The 19984-nt window shown below is 39.7% G+C and overlaps 1 protein-coding gene across 1 annotated transcript in view; it reads right to left on the bottom strand.

Moving 5' to 3' along the window:
- LOC135539108 ((E3-independent) E2 ubiquitin-conjugating enzyme UBE2O-like) overlaps positions 1-19984 on the bottom strand; it is a 62505-nt gene that overhangs the window by 22519 nt on the left and 20002 nt on the right. The window contains exons 2-3 of the mRNA XM_064964965.1: positions 4041-4100; positions 3536-3646 (exon numbers count right to left, since the gene is read on the bottom strand). Coding sequence (XP_064821037.1) covers positions 3536-3646; positions 4041-4100 — 171 coding nt within the window. The remainder of the gene's footprint in view (positions 1-3535; positions 3647-4040; positions 4101-19984) is intronic.

Consider the following 19984-nt stretch of genomic DNA (forward strand, 5'->3'; position numbering starts at 1 on the left):
GACCGCCACAGGAAAGTAAGACCCAGAGTTACCTCTTCTGCAGAAGATAAGTTCATTAGAGTTACCAGCCCCCCCTGGAAATTGTAGCACAAATAAATGCTTCAGAGTTCAAGTAACAGACACATCCCAACATCTGTTCAGAGGAGACTGTGTGAATTAGGCCTTCATGGTTGAATTTCTGCAAAGAAACCACTACTAAAGGACACCAATAAGAAGAGACTTGCTTGGGCCAAGAAACACGAGAAATTGACATTAGACCAGTAGAAATCTGTCCTTTGGTCTGATGAGTCCAAATGTGAGATTTTTTGGCTCCAACCGCCGTGTCTTTGTGAGACGCAGAGTAGGTGAACGGATGATCTCTGCATGTGTGGTTCCCACCGTGAAGCATGGAGGAAGTGGTGTGATGGTGCTTTGCTGGTGACACTGTCAGTGATTTATTTAGAATTCAAGGCACACTTAACCACCATGGCTAACACAGCATTCTGCAGTAATACACCATCCCATCTGGTTTGCGCAGAGTGGGACCATCATTTGTTTTTCAACAAGACAAATGACCCAACACACCTCCAAGCAATATAAGGGTTATTTGACCAAGGAGAGTGATGGAGTGCTGTATCAGATGACCTGGCCTCCACAATCCCCTGACCTCAACCAAATTGAGATGGTTTGAGAGGAGTTGAACCGCAGAGTGAAGGAAAAGCAGCCAACAACTGCTCAGCATATGTGGGAACTCCTTAAAGACGGTTGGAAAAGCATTCCAGGAGAAGCTGGTTGAGAGAGTGCCAAGAGTGTGCAAAGCTGTCATCAAGGCAAAGGGTGGCTATTGTATGTATGTATGTATGTATGTATGTATGTATGTATGTATGTATGTATGTATGTATGTATGTATGTATGTATGTATGTATGTATGTATGTATGTATGTATGTATGTATGTATGTATGTATGTATGTATGTATGTATGTATGTATGTATGTATGTATGTATGTATGTATGTATGTATGTATGTATGTATGTATGTATGTATGTATGTATGTATGTATGTATGTATGTATGTATGTATGTATGTATGTATGTATGTATGTATGTATGTATGTATGTATGTATGTATGTATGTATGTATGTATGTATGTATGTATGTATGTATGTATGTATGTATGTATGTATGTATGTATGTATGTATGTATGTATGTATGTATGTATGTATGTATGTATGTATGTATGTATGTATGTATGTATGTATGTATGTATGTATGTATGTATGTATGTATGTATGTATGTATGTATGTATGTATGTATGTATGTATGTATGTATGTATGTATGTATGTATGTATGTATGTATGTATGTATGTATGTATGTATGTATGTATGTATGTATGTATGTATGTATGTATGTATGTATGTATGTATGTATGTATGTATGTATGTATGTATGTATGTATGTATGTATGTATGTATGTATGTATGTATGTATGTATGTATGTATGTATGTATGTATGTATGTATGTATGTATGTATGTATGTATGTATGTATGTATGTATGTATGTATGTATGTATGTATGTATGTATGTATGTATGTATGTATGTATGTATGTATGTATGTATGTATGTATGTATGTATGTATGTATGTATGTATGTATGTATGTATGTATGTATGTATGTATGTATGTATGTATGTATGTATGTATGTATGTATGTATGTATGTATGTATGTATGTATGTATGTATGTATGTATGTATGTATGTATGTATGTATGTATGTATGTATGTATGTATGTATGTATGTATGTATGTATGTATGTATGTATGTATGTATGTATGTATGTATGTATGTATGTATGTATGTATGTATGTATGTATGTATGTATGTATGTATGTATGTATGTATGTATGTATGTATGTATGTATGTATGTATGTATGTATGTATGTATGTATGTATGTATGTATGTATGTATGTATGTATGTATGTATGTATGTATGTATGTATGTATGTATGTATGTATGTATGTATGTATGTATGTATGTATGTATGTATGTATGTATGTATGTATGTATGTATGTATGTATGTATGTATGTATGTATGTATGTATGTATGTATGTATGTATGTATGTATGTATGTATGTATGTATGTATGTATGTATGTATGTATGTATGTATGTATGTATGTATGTATGTATGTATGTATGTATGTATGTATGTATGTATGTATGTATGTATGTATGTATGTATGTATGTATGTATGTATGTATGTATGTATGTATGTATGTATGTATGTATGTATGTATGTATGTATGTATGTATGTATGTATGTATGTATGTATGTATGTATGTATGTATGTATGTATGTATGTATGTATGTATGTATGTATGTATGTATGTATGTATGTATGTATGTATGTATGTATGTATGTATGTATGTATGTATGTATGTATGTATGTATGTATGTATGTATGTATGTATGTATGTATGTATGTATGTATGTATGTATGTATGTATGTATGTATGTATGTATGTATGTATGTATGTATGTATGTATGTATGTATGTATGTATGTATGTATGTATGTATGTATGTATGTATGTATGTATGTATGTATGTATGTATGTATGTATGTATGTATGTATGTATGTATGTATGTATGTATGTATGTATGTATGTATGTATGTATGTATGTATGTATGTATGTATGTATGTATGTATGTATGTATGTATGTATGTATGTATGTATGTATGTATGTATGTATGTATGTATGTATGTATGTATGTATGTATGTATGTATGTATGTATGTATGTATGTATGTATGTATGTATGTATGTATGTATGTATGTATGTATGTATGTATGTATGTATGTATGTATGTATGTATGTATGTATGTATGTATGTATGTATGTATGTATGTATGTATGTATGTATGTATGTATGTATGTATGTATGTATGTATGTATGTATGTATGTATGTATGTATGTATGTATGTATGTATGTATGTATGTATGTATGTATGTATGTATGTATGTATGTATGTATGTATGTATGTATGTATGTATGTATGTATGTATGTATGTATGTATGTATGTATGTATGTATGTATGTATGTATGTATGTATGTATGTATGTATGTATGTATGTATGTATGTATGTATGTATGTATGTATGTATGTATGTATGTATGTATGTATGTATGTATGTATGTATGTATGTATGTATGTATGTATGTATGTATGTATGTATGTATGTATGTATGTATGTATGTATGTATGTATGTATGTATGTATGTATGTATGTATGTATGTATGTATGTATGTATATATATATATATATATATATATATATATATATAGCTAGTGTATATAGAATAAAGAAGTAAGTTATGGACGACATTCAAGGCATAGGCTACTACGGGAGATACTCGAGAAGGACAAAAATAATACATTTATTTGATAAATCACATGTGGAAATGTTTCCATCTTGCAACTCCTCTGTGGACAGTGTGGTCGAGTGAATACTGTGTTCACCTGTTTTTTCTTACCCAGATGTGATGTAGGTCTTTACTGTTGACGGGGTACAGGACACAGTTGGTCCCCACTAGTTTTACAGCACACTCTATGTCGATGTCGGTCACTATGCCACACTGGTTGTCCTGGAAACCACAAACAAGACAAGGTTTACCATATCACCATCACCCTGACACTCTAGCCAAAAACAACGCTCCAATATGTGTCAGTGCGTTTTAATTTTTGTTTTCTATCACTAGTCAACTCAACTCAATAAATACCACCTGGGGACAGGTGTTGAATATTAGAATAAGCTACACATACGATAAAATGTTTACTCAATACATTAGTGTGCTTGCATCAATCCCCATCTTTACAAAGAGGGCATGCATGTAAGCCCTTTCTGATAAAGGCATGTTAGCAGATTCTACATAAAAACACTGCAGCCTGCACAGTCATCCTGTGTTGGTACGCCGGTCATGTAGGGTGTCATCAGCTAACACAGTGTAGTGATACGACAGGAGAGGGAGCTCCGCTTACGTTAGAATTCATCCGCCGCACAATGTCTCGGATAACGATGGATCGATCTACAAGTTTCAGCTGCAACAGAGGGTGGAGAAAAGAGGGTGAGATGGGAACATCATAGAATACATAGACAAGACCGACAAATGAACTGGTCTAATTTCAACTGTCATTTTAGCATCATGGCAACTGGAATGCCATTCAGACCCGGTTCCCAACCCAATCATCTCATCTGACCCAAGTCTTATGACTGCTATCTGATACCAGTAGTGATAACGCAGCAGTGAGGTAGGCTGTGCTAAATAAAGGTCTGCCTCTTCCAAATCACAATAAGCAGTAGTACCTGTAGGGTGCTGCACATAATCCCACCTATACCAAAAAATTATGTACATACAACAACTTTGATGAGAGTGCCTTCGGAAAGTATTCAGTCGTCTTGACTTGTTCCACATTTTGTTACGTTACAGCCTTATTCTAAAATTGATCAATGTATTTTTTCCCCTTCATCAATCTACACACAATACCCCATAATGACAATGCAAAAATAGATTATAATTTTTTTTAAATGGGAAAAAATAAAATAATGATCACATTTACATAAGTATAGAGACCCTTTACTCAGTACTTTGTGAAAGCACCTCTGGCAGGGATTACAGCTTTAGGTCTTTTTGGGTATGACCCTACAAGCTTGACACACCTGTATTTGGGGAGATTCTCCCATTCTTCCCTGCATATCCTCTCAAGCTCCGTCAGGTTCGATGGGGAGCATTGCTGCACAGCTATTTTCAGGTCTCTCCAGAGACATTTGATCAGGTTCAAGTCTAGGCTCTGGCTGGGCCACTCTAAGACATTCAGAGACTTGTCCCGAAGCCACTCCTGTGTTGTCTTGGCTGTATGCTTAGGGTTGTTGTCCTGTTGGAAGGTGAACCTTCACCCCAGTCTGAGGTCCTAAGTGCTCTGGAGCAGGTTTTCATCAAGGATCTCTGTACTTTGCTCCGTTCATCTCTCTCTCGATCCTGACTAGTCTCCCAGTCCCTGTCACTGAAAAACATCCCCATAGTTAAATAAAGGTTAAATAAAAAAATAAAATGCTGTCACCACCATGCTTCACCGTAGGGATGGTGCCAGGTTTCCTCCAGACATGATACTTGGCATTCAGGCCAAAAAGTTCAATCTAGGTTTCATCAGACCAGAGAATCTTGTTTCTTACAGTCAGTCTCTTTTTGCCTGTTGCAAACTCCAAGTGGGCTGTCATGTGCCTTTTACTGAGCAGTGTCTTCTGTCTGGCCACTTTACCATAAAGGCCTGATTTGTGGAGTGCTGCAGAGATTGTTGTCCTTCTGGAAGGTTCTTCCATATCCACAGAGGAACTCTAGAGCTTTGTCAGAGTGACCATTGGGCTCTTTGTCACCTTAAACAGTTGATTGCCTTTCCAAATCAAGTTGTAGGAACATCAAGGATGATCAATGGAAACAAGATACACCTGAGCTCAGTTTCAAGTCTCATCGCAAAGGGTCTGGGCTGAATACTTATGTAAATAAGGTATCTGGTTTTTATTTTTAATAACATTGACTAACATTTCTAAAAACCTGTTTTAACTTTGTCATTATGGGGTATTGTGTGTAGATTGTTGAGGATTTGTTTTAATTGAATCCATTTTAGAATAAGGCTGTAACGTAACAAAACGGTGAAAAAGTCCAGGAGTTTGAGTACTTTCCAAAGGCACTGTATATAGTATAAGGTATGAAAGTCTCGACTTTAACCGCAACTTCCCCCTGCCTGTCTCTCTCATCTGAAAAACAAGGTCATACAGCAATGATGCGGTCTATAGACGATGCACTGAGTTTATTCAGGGATCTCTGGGGAAGCGCGAATAAGAGCATTCGAGTAGAAGATCAACATTTGGATGTCAGAGGGTACAGTTCAGTCTCACTCTTGCCACACAGAACTGGAAAACTACTGTTGGAATGATGCCCTTGTTAGTCTACAAAATATCACAGTGAATAAAATATCAAAATACCACCAATGCAGCAGATAAGTGGCAGTGCAAGAGAGGCACTACTAATTACAAGGCTAATAGGTTGGTGGGTGGATAGACAGATTAATGAAGGAATTGGCATACAGGGAAATTACTAAATGAAAGCAGAATTTACTGGATGGAAGTAATCAATGGGTGAATGTAGAAAGGATGATACATAGGGTTGGGACTGACTGGGTAAAGCTACAAAAAGTCAATCGACAAAAGCTGTATCCCTTCTAGACAAAAGCCAATAACTGAGGGGGGAGAACAGATGCCTTATCAGGGGATGACTGGGAAACCCTGTGCCTCCAAGCACCGTTCTCCTGCTAACACACTTGGTGGGGTGAAATGTACAGAATGTTGCAGGGAGAAATGCAATGAAGAACGAACATACTCCTTGAAAGACAATCATATCTGTTCTACTCCATACATTTCTATCCGAAACAGACGATACCTTTGAAAACAGATTCCCAATAAGATACAGTAACTCAAACTAGCCTTTCCAGTCTGTATTTCTCAGTCTTACGACTAAATTAGAGCTATCTTTAATCATCCACCATGTTGATGCAGTACACGAACATGACTGGGGAATGGAAATTACACACAGACCACTAAACACCGGACTCCCTCGGGAGTCAAATCAGCTCGTTGCGGTCTATTCCATTTTCCAAGTGATGACACATACTGTTCTCAAAATGTGGGGAGACAGACAGATCTCTCTTCAAAGGCAAGAGTTATTCAGTAAGCCAGGGATAGGCTAGTGGTGGGGCGCCAACATGCTCCATAATACTAATCAGTGTAATGTGGCTAGCGCTAGTAGTGGCAAGCTGCTCCTCTGGCTGGAGTTTGAATGGGTGGCAGCTGCCAGCCGGATGCCATCACCTACAATAGAATCATGGAGGAGAGAGAAGGGAAGCAGGATGAGAGATGATTAGGAGGAAGAAAATAGGAGTGAAAACTAGGAGGGAGGAAGTGTGGTTATGAAGTGGAAGGGAAGGGTGTGCGTGTGCGCGTGAGAGAGAGCCAAAATTGGACATTACGGAGATATAAAAGCTATTACTCTAGTAATCCTGTATCTCGTGTACACACACCACAATCTGATTGGACTAGGCCAGCTGCAGCTATCCCCACATGTTTTCAGGTCTAGACTAACCTTACTCCTGTAAATTGGGGCGAGGAGGAGGTGGGCAAAATGGGATTGATGCTCCATCTACACATATCGCTGTCTTAACAGTCACACCACTTCCAGTGTAGAGGCTGGACACACTCATGCATGCACACTTACACAAACACAGATAGGCCTACACTGAAGCATGCGCACACAGTCCCTTGAGTGTGTGTGTTCAGTGATTCTAATTCAGCCTGCGGATGAACCAACTGTCTCACTGCATAGGAACCATGAGGCTAAAATCAATACATACCAAATATGATGGAAGCAACCATGTGAAGTACTAAGATATGACATTACAATAGAATACAGTAGGGTAGGCCACACCTTCCAGAAAGCTATAAAATAGTCACGGTCCAATACGCTATCAAAACAATCCAATTTGGCTTTCATTATTCATGATATGTTTGTAACGCAGTCCCGGTTCCACTCCCAGAAATAGTCAGAAGGAGAAGAAAACAGGACGAGGGAGAGAGCAGAGGAAGGGTATACAGTCACTGATCTCATCTAGAAGTGCTGGTGATAGAGAACCTCAGAGAAATAAAGGCATGAATATCCTCTCTCCCTTTCCTAGTCTTTTCTTTTTTCCTCTCCCCTGGCCCACCAAAGGAAGCTATTTCCTAGAGATGTCACCACTGACTGTCTCATCCGTTGCCTCCCTGTTCACTGCTCAATGAGCTGATCTGTGCCTCGCAGCATCCTGCACAAATCACCGCTCCTCCCGTGGGAGTGGAACACACACACACTGTATGTAATCTGATTATGCATACAAATGGTACACATCCCAGTTGCTCATGTGCATACATAAAACTCTCACATATTACATAGCCTATTGCAACACATAGGCTATGTAAAACTACTAACACAAAGAGAACATACACAGGTTCCTCCCCTTGTCTCAACAATGAGCCTAAAGCTAGAAATATCCAGAGGGAAAACACTGAAAACATCCTTAGTCTGTGTGTGTCGTATGTTGGAGGATTGCATGTCGACACAATATAGATGTTCAGGAAGTCAGTGGAAACACCTGTCTGTATTGGAAAGAAACCCCGGTATTGGTGTCTTTTGTTCAGGCACCAGTAACCGTCTAATAACAATGGTTAGTCAGCATCACGGCGTCAAGCGGCAGCCTGGAAACCAGCAGGCTGTTCTGTAAAAGGTGCCGCTAAAGGGGGGGGGGGTCTTTCTCATACACACTATAGTGCCAACACGCACACAGTCTATTAGAACACACTAACAAAGCGGACATCTCTCTGAAAGGGCGAGCTAAGCTGTCAGGCTAAAGGCTAACAAAGCAGATCTGTTCCTTTGTCTTATCTCAAGGACGGAGAGTTTTTGTCTTGTGATAGATAGATCAGCGTTTCCTAAACTAGGGTTTGAGACCATGGGGTGGCGTGAGAAACACAGAAAAATAACTATAATTCACCGCTTGGTTCATAGAACCGCGGTTTACGCGAGTAACCTCCGATATATACTAAATGTGGTTGTGAGTGTTTTTTTTGGCTTTATTAGTTGAGTGACAACCAATGTAATTTGCTAGGTTATTGTTATCAAATGCGCTATTGGAATTTGTGTTTAACCAGAATAAAGTAGCCTAAGCAACCACCTGAGACACGACTCATCTGACTACATAGCCTTCCTGCTAATTGGGGCTTAGGTTTAAAAAAAAAAAAAAAAAAAAAAAAACTTCCAAAATAGTCTAAACCAGTGGTTCCCAAACTTTTGTCTCATACCCCTTCAAACATTCAACCTCCAGCTGCATACCCCCTCGAGCACCAGGGTCAGCACAATGTTGTTTTCTGCCATCATTGTAAGCCTGCCACATACACACTACAATAAATGTATTAAACACAAGGATTTGCGTGTTTGTCACAACCCGGCTCGTGGGAAGTGACAAAGAGCTCTTAAAGGACCAAGGCACAAATAAATATAATCAAATCATTTTGCTCTTTATTTAACCATTACATATAAAACCTTATTTGTTCATCAAAAATTGTGATAAACTCACCACAGGTTAATGAGAAGGGTGTGCTTGAAAGGATATACACACAACTTTGTAATGTTGGGTTGTATTGGAGAGAGTCTGTGTTAAATAATTTTACACACAGTCTGTGCTTATATTTAGCTTTCATGCCAGTGAGGGCCGAGAATCCACTCTCACATAGGTACGTGGTTGAAAAGGGCATCAGTGTCTTAACAGCGCAGCCCTATCCAGAAATCTGGCAGTGACTTCTGATTACATTTTCACAGAACCGCTTGTTGCAATTTCAATGAGGCTCCCTTGTTCAGATATCGGTAAGTGGACTGGAGGAGGGGCATGAAAGGGATAACGAATCCAGTTGTTTGTGTCATCCGTTTTGGGAAAGTACCTGCATAATTGCGCACCCAACTAACTCAGGCACTATATCAAATTTGACATTGTCCGTAAGCTTGAGTTCATTTGCACACAAAAAAAAAATCATACAATGATGGAAAGACCTGTGTGAAGCTCCAAAGACCTGTGTGAAGCTCCAAAGACCTGTGTGAAGCTCCAAAGACCTGTGTGAAGCTCCAACTTCATAATCATAGCCTCAATTTTGTCTCGCACATTGAATATAGCTGGAGAGTCCCTGTAATCTTGGATTCAGATCATTCAGGTGAGGAAAAAACATCACCCAGATAGGCCAGTCACGTGAGAAACTCATCATCATGCAAGCGGTCAGACAAGTGAAAATTATGGCCAGTAAAGAGAACTTTAAGCTCGTCTCTCAATTTAAAAAAAAAAAATGTCAATACTTTACCCCTTGATAACCAGCTCACTTTGTATGTTGTAAAAGCATTACATGGTCGCTGCCCATATAATTGCATAATGCTGAAAACACACGAGAGTTCAGGGGCCTTGCTTTAACAAAGTTAACCATTTTCACTGTGGTGTCCAAAACTTCTTTCAAGCTCAGGCAAGAGCCTCTCGGTGGATGCTGCAGTGTAACTGTTTGAAAATGTGAAGAAAAAAAGATTTTTTTTTTTTTTTTAATAATAATAATGTGACTCGCATTTTTATTTGGCATACCCCCGACGACATTGCACGTGTGAACCCCATTCTGGGAATACATGCCCTAGATTATATGACTACTCACACTGATTATCTCTGATGCTCAATGCAATGTGGCAAGCTTTGCACATATCCCTCATATATTTCACTGTCTCAGAGGCAGGTGGTGAATGAAATATGCAGAGCATGTTCTTGACCGGCTTCGATAATGGGGTTCTGCGGAGTGATTGAAACAGGGCCACACCAGTGGAAGATCTGAGACCAATCATACGATACTCTCCAACCCCTCTTTTACGCTGCTGCTACGCTATTTATCTTATATGCATAGTCACTAACTATACATTAGAGGTCGACCGATTATGACTTTAACGCAGATACCGATTATTGGATGACCAAACAAGCGGATACCGATTTAAATAAAATTTTAAAAATGTATTTGTAATAATGGCAATTACAACAATACTGAATGAACACTTATTTTAACTTAATATAATACGTGCAAAATTATTCAGCCCCCTTAAGTTAATACTTTGTAGCGCCACCTTTTGCTGCGATTACAGCTGTAAGTCGCTTGGGGTATGTCTCTATCAGTTTTGCACATCGAGAGACTGAATTTTTTTCCCATTCCTCCTTGCAAAACAGCTCGAGCTCAGTGAGGTTGGATGGAGAGCATTTGTGAACAGCAGTTTTCAGTTCTTTCCACAGATTCTCGATTGGATTCAGGTCTGGACTTTGACTTGGCCATTCTAACACCTGGATATGTTTATTTTTTAACCATTCCATTGTAGATTTTGCTTTATGTTTTGGATCATTGTCTTGTTGGAAGACACATCTCCGTCCCAGTCTCAGGTCTTTTGAAGACTCCATCAGGTTTTCTTCCAGAATGGTCCTGTATTTGGCTCCATCCATCTTCCCATCAATTTTAACCATCTTCCCTGTCCCTGCTGAAGAAAAGCAGGCCCAAACCATGATGCTGCCACCACCATGTTTGACAGTGGGGATGGTGTGTTGTGGTTGATGAGCTGTGTTGCTTTTACGTCAAACATAACGTTTTGCATTGTTGCCAAAAAGTTCAATTTTGGTTTCATCTGACCAGAGCACCTTCTTCCACATGATTGGTGTGTCTCCCAGGTGGCTTGTGGCAAACTTTAAACAACACTTTTTATGGATATCTTTAAGAAATTGCTTTCTTCTTGCCACTCTTCCATAAAGGCCAGATTTGTGCAATATACGCCTGATTGTTGTCCTATGGACAGAGTCTCCCACCTCAGCTGTAGATCTCTGCAGTTCATCCAGAGTGATCATGGGCCTCTTGGCTGCATCTCTGATCAGTCTTCTCCTTGTATGAGCTGAAAGTTTAGAGGGACGGCCAGGTCTTGGTAGATTTGCAGTGGTCTGATACTCCTTCCATTTCAATATTATCGCTTGCACAGTGCTCCTTGGGATGTTTAAAGCTTGGGAAATCTTTTTGTATCCAAATCCGGCTTTAAACTTCTTCACAACAGTATCTCGGACCTGCCTGGTGTGTTCCTTGTTCTTCATTACACACAGGTGGATTGTATTTATCATCATTAGTCATTTAGGTCAACATTGGATCATTCAGAGATCCTCACTGAACTTCTGGAGAGAGTTTGCTGCACTGAAAGTAAAGGGGCTGAATAATTTTGCACGCCCAATTTTTCAGTTTTTGATTTGTTAAAAAAGTTTGAAATATCCAATAAATGTCGTTCCACTTCATGATTGTGTCCCACTTGTTGTTGATTCTTCACAAAAAATACAGTTTTATATCTTTATGTTTGAAGCCTGAAATGTGGCAAAAGGTCGCAAAGTTCAAGGGGGCCGAATACTTTTGCAAGGCACTGTACATGCATATACACATATATATGCGTACACACACACACACATTTTCCTCTTCCCGCTCAGTGCATCTCTCACCCCATACCCATCATTGCGTCTCTCAATACATACATTTTAAACAAACTTACAAACAGAAATTAAACAAAAAAGCTCAGTTTAAACCAAGAGGTTAGGTTCCACACATGGAACGTACAGTGTAGTTCTGAAATACATAGATCCCCGCCATTCTAAGAGAATCCTTGCAGCATAATAGCTGATACCTCAGGTTCTAGGTAATTTAGATAAGGTTCCCATACTTTGTAGAACTGGTCTGTTTTAAAAATGCAATGTACATGTCAGATATTCCAGAGGCACCCATTCAAATAGTATCTTATGCCACTCTTTAATAGAAGGAACCGTATCACTAATCCACTGTAAAAGGATGTTTTTCCTCGCTGTGAAGGTAAGGATGTTGTAAAGCCTCCTTTTACCCACAGAAGTAACATGCCTATTAGGGAGACCTAACCGTAAAGAAACTGGATCTAATTCTAGATCAACCCCTAGGATCTTTTTAATTTCTTGCAGAACACCAGACCAGTATCTTTGTATTTTGGTACATGACCATAAACAATGTGTTAGGGTGCCTGTATCAGTTTTGCATTTAAGACACTGAGGGGAAGAGGAAGTGGGGCTAAAAGCATGTCTGCGATTTGGGGATATATGCAATCGGTGTATTATTCTTAATTGGATTGCTCTAGTACGATTACATATAGATATTGTTTTTGCATATCTCCAAATGTCCTCCCACATCTCTTTGTCAATAGTAACAGACAATTCTTTCTCCCACACTTGTTTCACCCTCTGTGTGTTGACAGCAGAAAAGGATCTTAAAGTATCATTAAACAGACTTAGACATTTTCCTTTGTGGGAGAAAAAGCATTATTTCAATGACAGACACATCAGGGTTACCAATTAAGGTGGTGCTCTTCAGAATATAATGTCTTACTTGTAGGAAGCGGAAAAAGTCCTGCTTTGGGAGTCGATATTTCTCGACCATCTGCTCAAATGACAATAAAATCTTATCAGCAAATAAGTAATTTAGCCTGCGTATGCCCTTATTAAGCCAAAAGTTAAAGCCAGCATCCAGCAATCCTGGACTGAAATCTGGGTTGTTAAGAATTGGGGTAAGAGCAGAGGTTAGTTTGGACCTTCCCAGGAAGCGTTGAACTGACCTCCATACTTTGAGTGTGTTAAGTGTAACGGGATTATTGCAGTGATCTTCTACAGACTTGAAACTTCTGAAAAATAAAAGTTCCTGTAAGGGGTATTTTGAAAGAGAAGTCTCAATGTCTAACCAAATAGCGGAGTCATCATTTGTGATCCAGTCAGAAATATAACAAAGGTGGACACACCATAGATAGAACCTGATATTGGGCAGGTCCAAGCCGCCCATAGAACTTGGCAGCTGCAATATTGCCATCTTAAGTCTTGGCTTGCGTTTACTCCATATAAAGGAACTTAGCCATCCATTTACATCCTCTATTACCTTATTGGAGAGTAATACTGGGATCATTTGGATTGGGTAAAGTAGTCTAGGTAAAATGTTCATTTTCAAGAGGGATATTCTACCCAACCAAGAAATCGGGAGAGAGTTCCAGCGCTCCAGATCCTGTCTTATTGTATCAAACAAGGGAACAAAATTGGCTTTGTACATTTGCTGGAATTTAGGAGTTACAAATATACCCAGATACATGCAACCTGAGGGAGACCATTTAAAAAGGGAACGGGGGTGAAGTATTTGGTACAGAGTGTAGGCTACCAAGTGGCCTCTGACTTATTTAGGTTAATCTTGTAGCCTGAGAATTTGCTGAATAATTCAATAATATTAATAAGAGATGTAATTGAAGTCTCGGGACTAGAGATGAATATCAGGACATCATCAGCATACAAGCTTATTTTAATGGTGAACATCACCAATGAGCAGCCCCTGTATAGCAGGCGTTACCCTGATGGCCTCAGGCCAGTGGTTCCATAACGAGTGCAAAGAGGAGAGGGGGTAAAGGACAGCCCTGTCTGGTACCTCTGTGTATAGAGAAGCTATTTGACCTTAGCCCATTAGTAAGGACAGCAGCTTGAGGATCATCATATAAAACTTTCACCCATTTTATAAAGTTGTCCCCTCGACCAAATTTATTTAGAGCAAATAATAGGTAAGACCACTCCACACGATCAAATGCTTTCTCAGCATCTAGGGAGAGCACAAGACCATCCATAGCACTTTGTTGGTAGGCTTGAATTACATTAAGAAGCCGCCTGACATTGTTGCATGATTTACGGCCTGAAGCCAGTTTGGTCTCCTTTCACAATTCGTGGCAGTGAGTCCTCTAATCTTGTGGCTAGAATTTTAGAAAGCAATTTCTATCCACATTCAGAAGGGAAATTGGTCTGTACAAGGAACAAGACTCTGGACATTTTCCCTTTTTGAGAATAAGTGAAATGTTGGCTTCTCTCAGCGTTTGAGGGAGCTGTTCATTTGAAAATGAGTGGTTAAACATATCACGCAGTGGCTCAAGGATCAGGCCATGGAACTCTTTATAGAACTCACTACAAAACCCGTCTGGTCCTGGGGCCTTACCATTTTGCAGATCCTTAATTGCGAACATTATCTCTTCCTTGGTAATAGGGGCATTAAGGCTCTGTTCTTCAGAGATAGTAGGGAGCTCAATCTTACAAAAGAAGTTCTCCATTAATTTGGGTGCATCCTTTGACAGTTCTGAGGCATAAAGGTTTGTATAAAATGTCTTAAATTAGTCACTCATCAATTTATTTTCATATAAATGATTACCATCAGAATCAGTAATAGTAGCAATTGACTGAGAGTCAGCTCTCTTTTTAGCTAGGTATGTTCATATAGCCTTTGCCTGACAAATCTCATTTTCTTTTCATCGTCCTGTGTTCGGAGAGAGTCTAACGTTGATCTAATGACTGATATTTCCTTTAATAGGGCAGGAGTGGGCGTTCTAATGCAGTCCTTCTCTTTAGTTCCTAATTCACCCTCTAACATTTTTTGCTTCTCACGCTTTTTCCGTCTCTTCGTAGCTGTGTATGACATAATCAGACGCCTGGCATACGCTTTACAGGTCTCGCAAAGGAGCGAGGGGTTATCTGTTGATTGAGAGTTAGAGAAAAATGCTTTAAACTCTGTAATAAAATATGTGAATGTATGGTCTTTAAGAATGGTTGTATTCAACCGATTGAATGCTCCATTGAGTTTTATGTGGAGGATCACCTCAGCATGATCAGAAAGGACTATGCTTCCTATCCTAGTGGATAAAACAGACTGCAAAGACGTCCTGGGCATAAAAAAGTAATCTATTCTAGTCTGCCTTCCATAAGGTGCAGAGAAAAAAGTGAACTCTCTGTTGGAGGGATGAAAAGATCTCCAGACATCCGCATACCCTAGATCATCACAAATAGCTTTAAGTGACTTAGCTTGAGGAGAGAGTGAAGCTATACCGCTGGGAAACTTATCAATAAGGGGGTTCAACAAGCAGTTAAAATCTCCTCCAACCACTGCAGTGTCCGAGTTTAATTCTGAAAAGTCTAGAATTACCTTAGTGAGGAAATCAGGGGGGTGAGCAAGGGGGGAAGTAAATATTCATTATGGAAATGTTCTGCCCTTGTAAAGTACCATTAATTATAACAAAGCGACCAAATGTATCTTTCACACAATTCAAGACCTTAAGTAGTAAGTTATTTTTCACCAGAATTGCTACACCTCTACTTCTGGATGTAAATGATGAGAAAAACACTTGACCAAACCCCCCTTGTTGTAATTGCAGGTGCTCCTTATCATCCAAATGAGTTTCTTGCAACAGGGCAATATCAATATTTTATTTTTTCAAAAAGGACATGACCTTCACGTAGTCTGTTACCTGCCATTGTGTCTTGACCATTCAATATCCAGACTGGATCCTACTGTAAAAGTGGGGTGGTACCTTTTTCCATGTGTTGAACTCTCCTCTATCTCACGAGCATAAACAAACGATATGAACCCTGAACTCGAACTATACTAAACCCAAAAATTAAACATGTAAAGATCCAAAGGGGGTTTTCCCACTAGCTAACATGCAGGGGATTTCAACTCTCCAATGTAGACTCTTAAGTCCGCATTGCCGCTCAATAGCCTCATCCTTTATATGTATGGAAAAGAAAATCAATAGAAGAAGATTGAGGCTCTTCCACTTAAAACCAAGCCTGGGCACCAATATGGATTCACATATATCTCAGCCTGAGCTATAGTGGCTATTACTTTAGGAAGAAAAATAATAAAGATACGAATATTACTGAGCCGGAGTACGTGAGGACTCGCACTACTGTTTCATGATCCGATTCATCCAAAAATAAACAAAGTTATCCAATGCTGCGGAGGTGCAGCTTAAAGTTATTTACCCGAGAGAGTCAATAAACGCAGCAGCCTCTTCAGGTGTGTAGAGCTTTTTAGGCGATCCGTTGACCATAATCTTCAATGTGGCCGGGTACAACAGTGCGTAGTCCATCTTCATTCTCCTGAGTCGAGCCTTCGCCTCATCAAACGCTTTGCGTCTTCGTACAACTGCAGTGGAATAATCATTGAAGAATGAGACCTTTGGACCTTTACGTTGACTACCATCAGAGCCGATGTTTCTAGCCGCGTCCATGACGCGCTGCTTGTCGGTGAAGTTGTGGAACTTTATAACCACTGGCCGTGGGCGCTGGTTGGGACCGGGTATCGGTGCTTGAGAGCAATGGGCTCTGTCCAGCTTCACACGACCAGCCTTAGTGTCCATTTGTAGGTAGCCAGGGATCCATTCCCCAAAGAATTTTACTGAACGTGTCCCTTCAGAATTTTCCGGGAGTCCCACAACAAGAATATTGCATCTGCGTCCTCGATTATCCAAGTCGTCAATGTGCTCCGCCATTTCACGCACCTGTTTCTCAAGGGCTTTTATCCATAGATGTAGTTGAAGTTTCCACTGCAGCAATTTTTCCTTCCGCCTCAACAACACGTTTCACAACCCACTGTAGTTCAGCTGAATGGCCTGCTATTGCTTCCAAGACCGTTCTCATCTTAACATCAATCACTTTAGTAATGTTATCAGTCATCTTTTGAATCACCAGGTCCATTTTGCCTGGATCCGCAATGGAGTTAGCTTCGCTAACGTTAGCTAGCTCCTCATGCACTTCTACAGGGGTGGTGGTTTTGGTCGAGTTCTTAGTAGTTCTGTTGGGCATGTTGTCAGAGATTTTTGCGAAATAGCCGTCAAGACTCATTATAGGATAACTTATTTAGCCAATTCTACCACGTTTTCAAGCTAGGAGATTAATGTAAAAATATAAATTTACGAATGCCACGGGAGTTTGCTGAAACAGTGTTCTCTCTACGGCGCCATTTTGTCCCCTGGTGGTCCCTTTTAACATGAGTCTTCAATATTCCCAGGTAAGAAGTTTTAGGTTGTAGTTATTATAGGACTATTTCCCTCTATACCATTTGTATTTCATTAACCTTTGACTGTTGGATGTTCTTATAGACACTTTAGTATTGCCCGTGTAACAGTATAGCTTCCGTCCCTCTCCTCGCTCCTTTCTGGGCTCGAACCAGCAACACAACGACAACAGCCACCACATTGAAGTAGTGTTACCCATGCAGAGCAAGGGAAACAACCACCCCAAGGCTCAGAGCAAGTGAAGTTTGAAACGCTGTTAGCACGCGCTAACTAGCCAGCCATTTCACGTCGGTCACACCAGCCTCATCTCAGGAGTTGATAGGTTTGAAGTCATAAACAGTGCAATGCTGGCAAAACGCACGAAAGTGCTGTTTGAATGAATGTTTACGTGCCTGCTTCTGCCTACCACCGCTCAGTCAGATACTTAGATACTTGTATGCTCAGTCAGATTATATGCAACACAGGACACGCTAGATAATATCTAGTTATATCATCAACCATGTGTCATTAACTAGTGATTATGATTGATTGTTTTCTATATGATAAGTTTAATGCTAACTAGCAACTTACCTTGGCTTACTGCATTTGCGTAACAGGCAGTCTCCTTGTGGAGTGCAACGAGAGAGAGGCAGGTCGGTCGGTATTGCGTTGGTCTAGTTAACTGTAAGGTTGCAAGATTGGATCCCCCGAGCTGACAAGGTGAAAATCTGTCTTTCTGCCCCTGAACGAGGCAGTTAACCCACCGTTCCTAGGCAGTCATTGAAAATAAGAATGTGTTAACTGACTTGCCTAGTTAAATAAAAATTTAATAAAAAGGTGTAAAAAAAAATCTTTAAATTTAAAAATAATAAATAAATAAATAAAATAAATAAAAACAGCAAACTGGCGCAAGGAAATACCGATTTCCGATTGTTATAAAATCTTGAAATCGGCCCCAATTAAAATCGGCCATTCTGATTAAATCGGTCGACCTCGAACTATACATTTATGTACATACTACCTAAATTGGCCCGACCAACCAGCGCTCCCGCACATTGGCTAACCGCATTGTGTCCCACCACCCGCCAACCCCTCTTTTTACGCTTCTGCTACTCTCTGTTCATCATATATGCAGTCACTTTAAAAATACCTACATGTACATACTACCTCAATGAGGCTGACAAACAGGTGTCTGTATATAGCCTTGATACTCTTTTCAAATTAGTTTTTACTGTTGTTTTATTTCTTTACTTAGCCACACACACACACACACACACACACACACACACACACACACACACACCTTTTTTCCCTCCGCACCATTGGTTAGAGCTTGTAAGTAAGCATTTCACTAAGGTCTACACCTGTTGTATTTGGCGCACGTGACAAAAACACTTTTTGATTTGATTTTGGAGATGTAATTAAGATTTCATTTCATTTTTTCATTGCGGAGTAGCTCATTACAGTGCAGATAAGTATCAGTCTGCCGCTGTTGAGGCGACAGCATGTATCTAAATAAGTTTCCACAGGAAAACTTGATAAAGAGAAATATGATTCCATCTGACGCTTCCCACAGGACGCTTCTTTTTCTACCAAGCCATCTCCGAGTACGTTTGCGAGGAACTGAATACGATAGGGAATTAGTTCAACTATCCTTTTTGTTTTTGGTGAATCACAGTTTTAGTTTGGGAAAACCTGTTCTAAACCATTTGAATTAGCATTTTTGTTTTATAAATAAATATTGATATAAAAATATCGACTCTCTCGCAAGTCTCTCAAAGTTCTTGGTGGGTATTATGCTACTGAACTCCATTTTTCATGACACTGTCTTTCAGAGATCATTTGTGAAAATCCAAATAACTTCACAGATCTTTATTGTAAAGGGTTTAAACACTGTTTCCCATACTTGTTCATTGACCCATAAACAATTGTAGAACATGCACGTGTGGAACGGTTGTTAAGACTAACAGCTTACAGACGGTAGGCAATAAAGGTCACAGTTCTGAAAACTTTGGACACTAAAGAGGCCTTTCTACTGACTCTGAAAAACAACAAAAGAAAGATGCCCTGCTCATCTGCTTGAACATGCCTTAGGCATGCTGCAAGGAGGCATGATGACTGCAGATGTGGCCAGGGCAATAAACTGCAACGTCCGTACTCTGAGACGACTAAGATTGCGCTACAGGGAGACAGGACGGACAGCTGATCGTCCTCGCAGTGGCAGACCATGTGTAACAACACCTGCACAGGATTGGTACATCCAAACATCACACCTGCAGGACAGGTACAGGATGGCAACAACTGCTTGAGTTACACCAGGAACACAATCCCTACATCAGTGCTCAGACTGTCCGCAATAGGCTGAGAGAGGCTGGACTGAGGGCTTGTAGGCCTGTTGTAAGGTAGGTCCTCACCAGACATTACCGGCAACAACGTCGCTTA

The sequence above is a fragment of the Oncorhynchus masou genome, chromosome 5 (assembly GCF_036934945.1).
Source record: "Oncorhynchus masou masou isolate Uvic2021 chromosome 5, UVic_Omas_1.1, whole genome shotgun sequence".
Classification (NCBI taxonomy): Eukaryota; Metazoa; Chordata; class Actinopteri; order Salmoniformes; family Salmonidae; genus Oncorhynchus; species Oncorhynchus masou.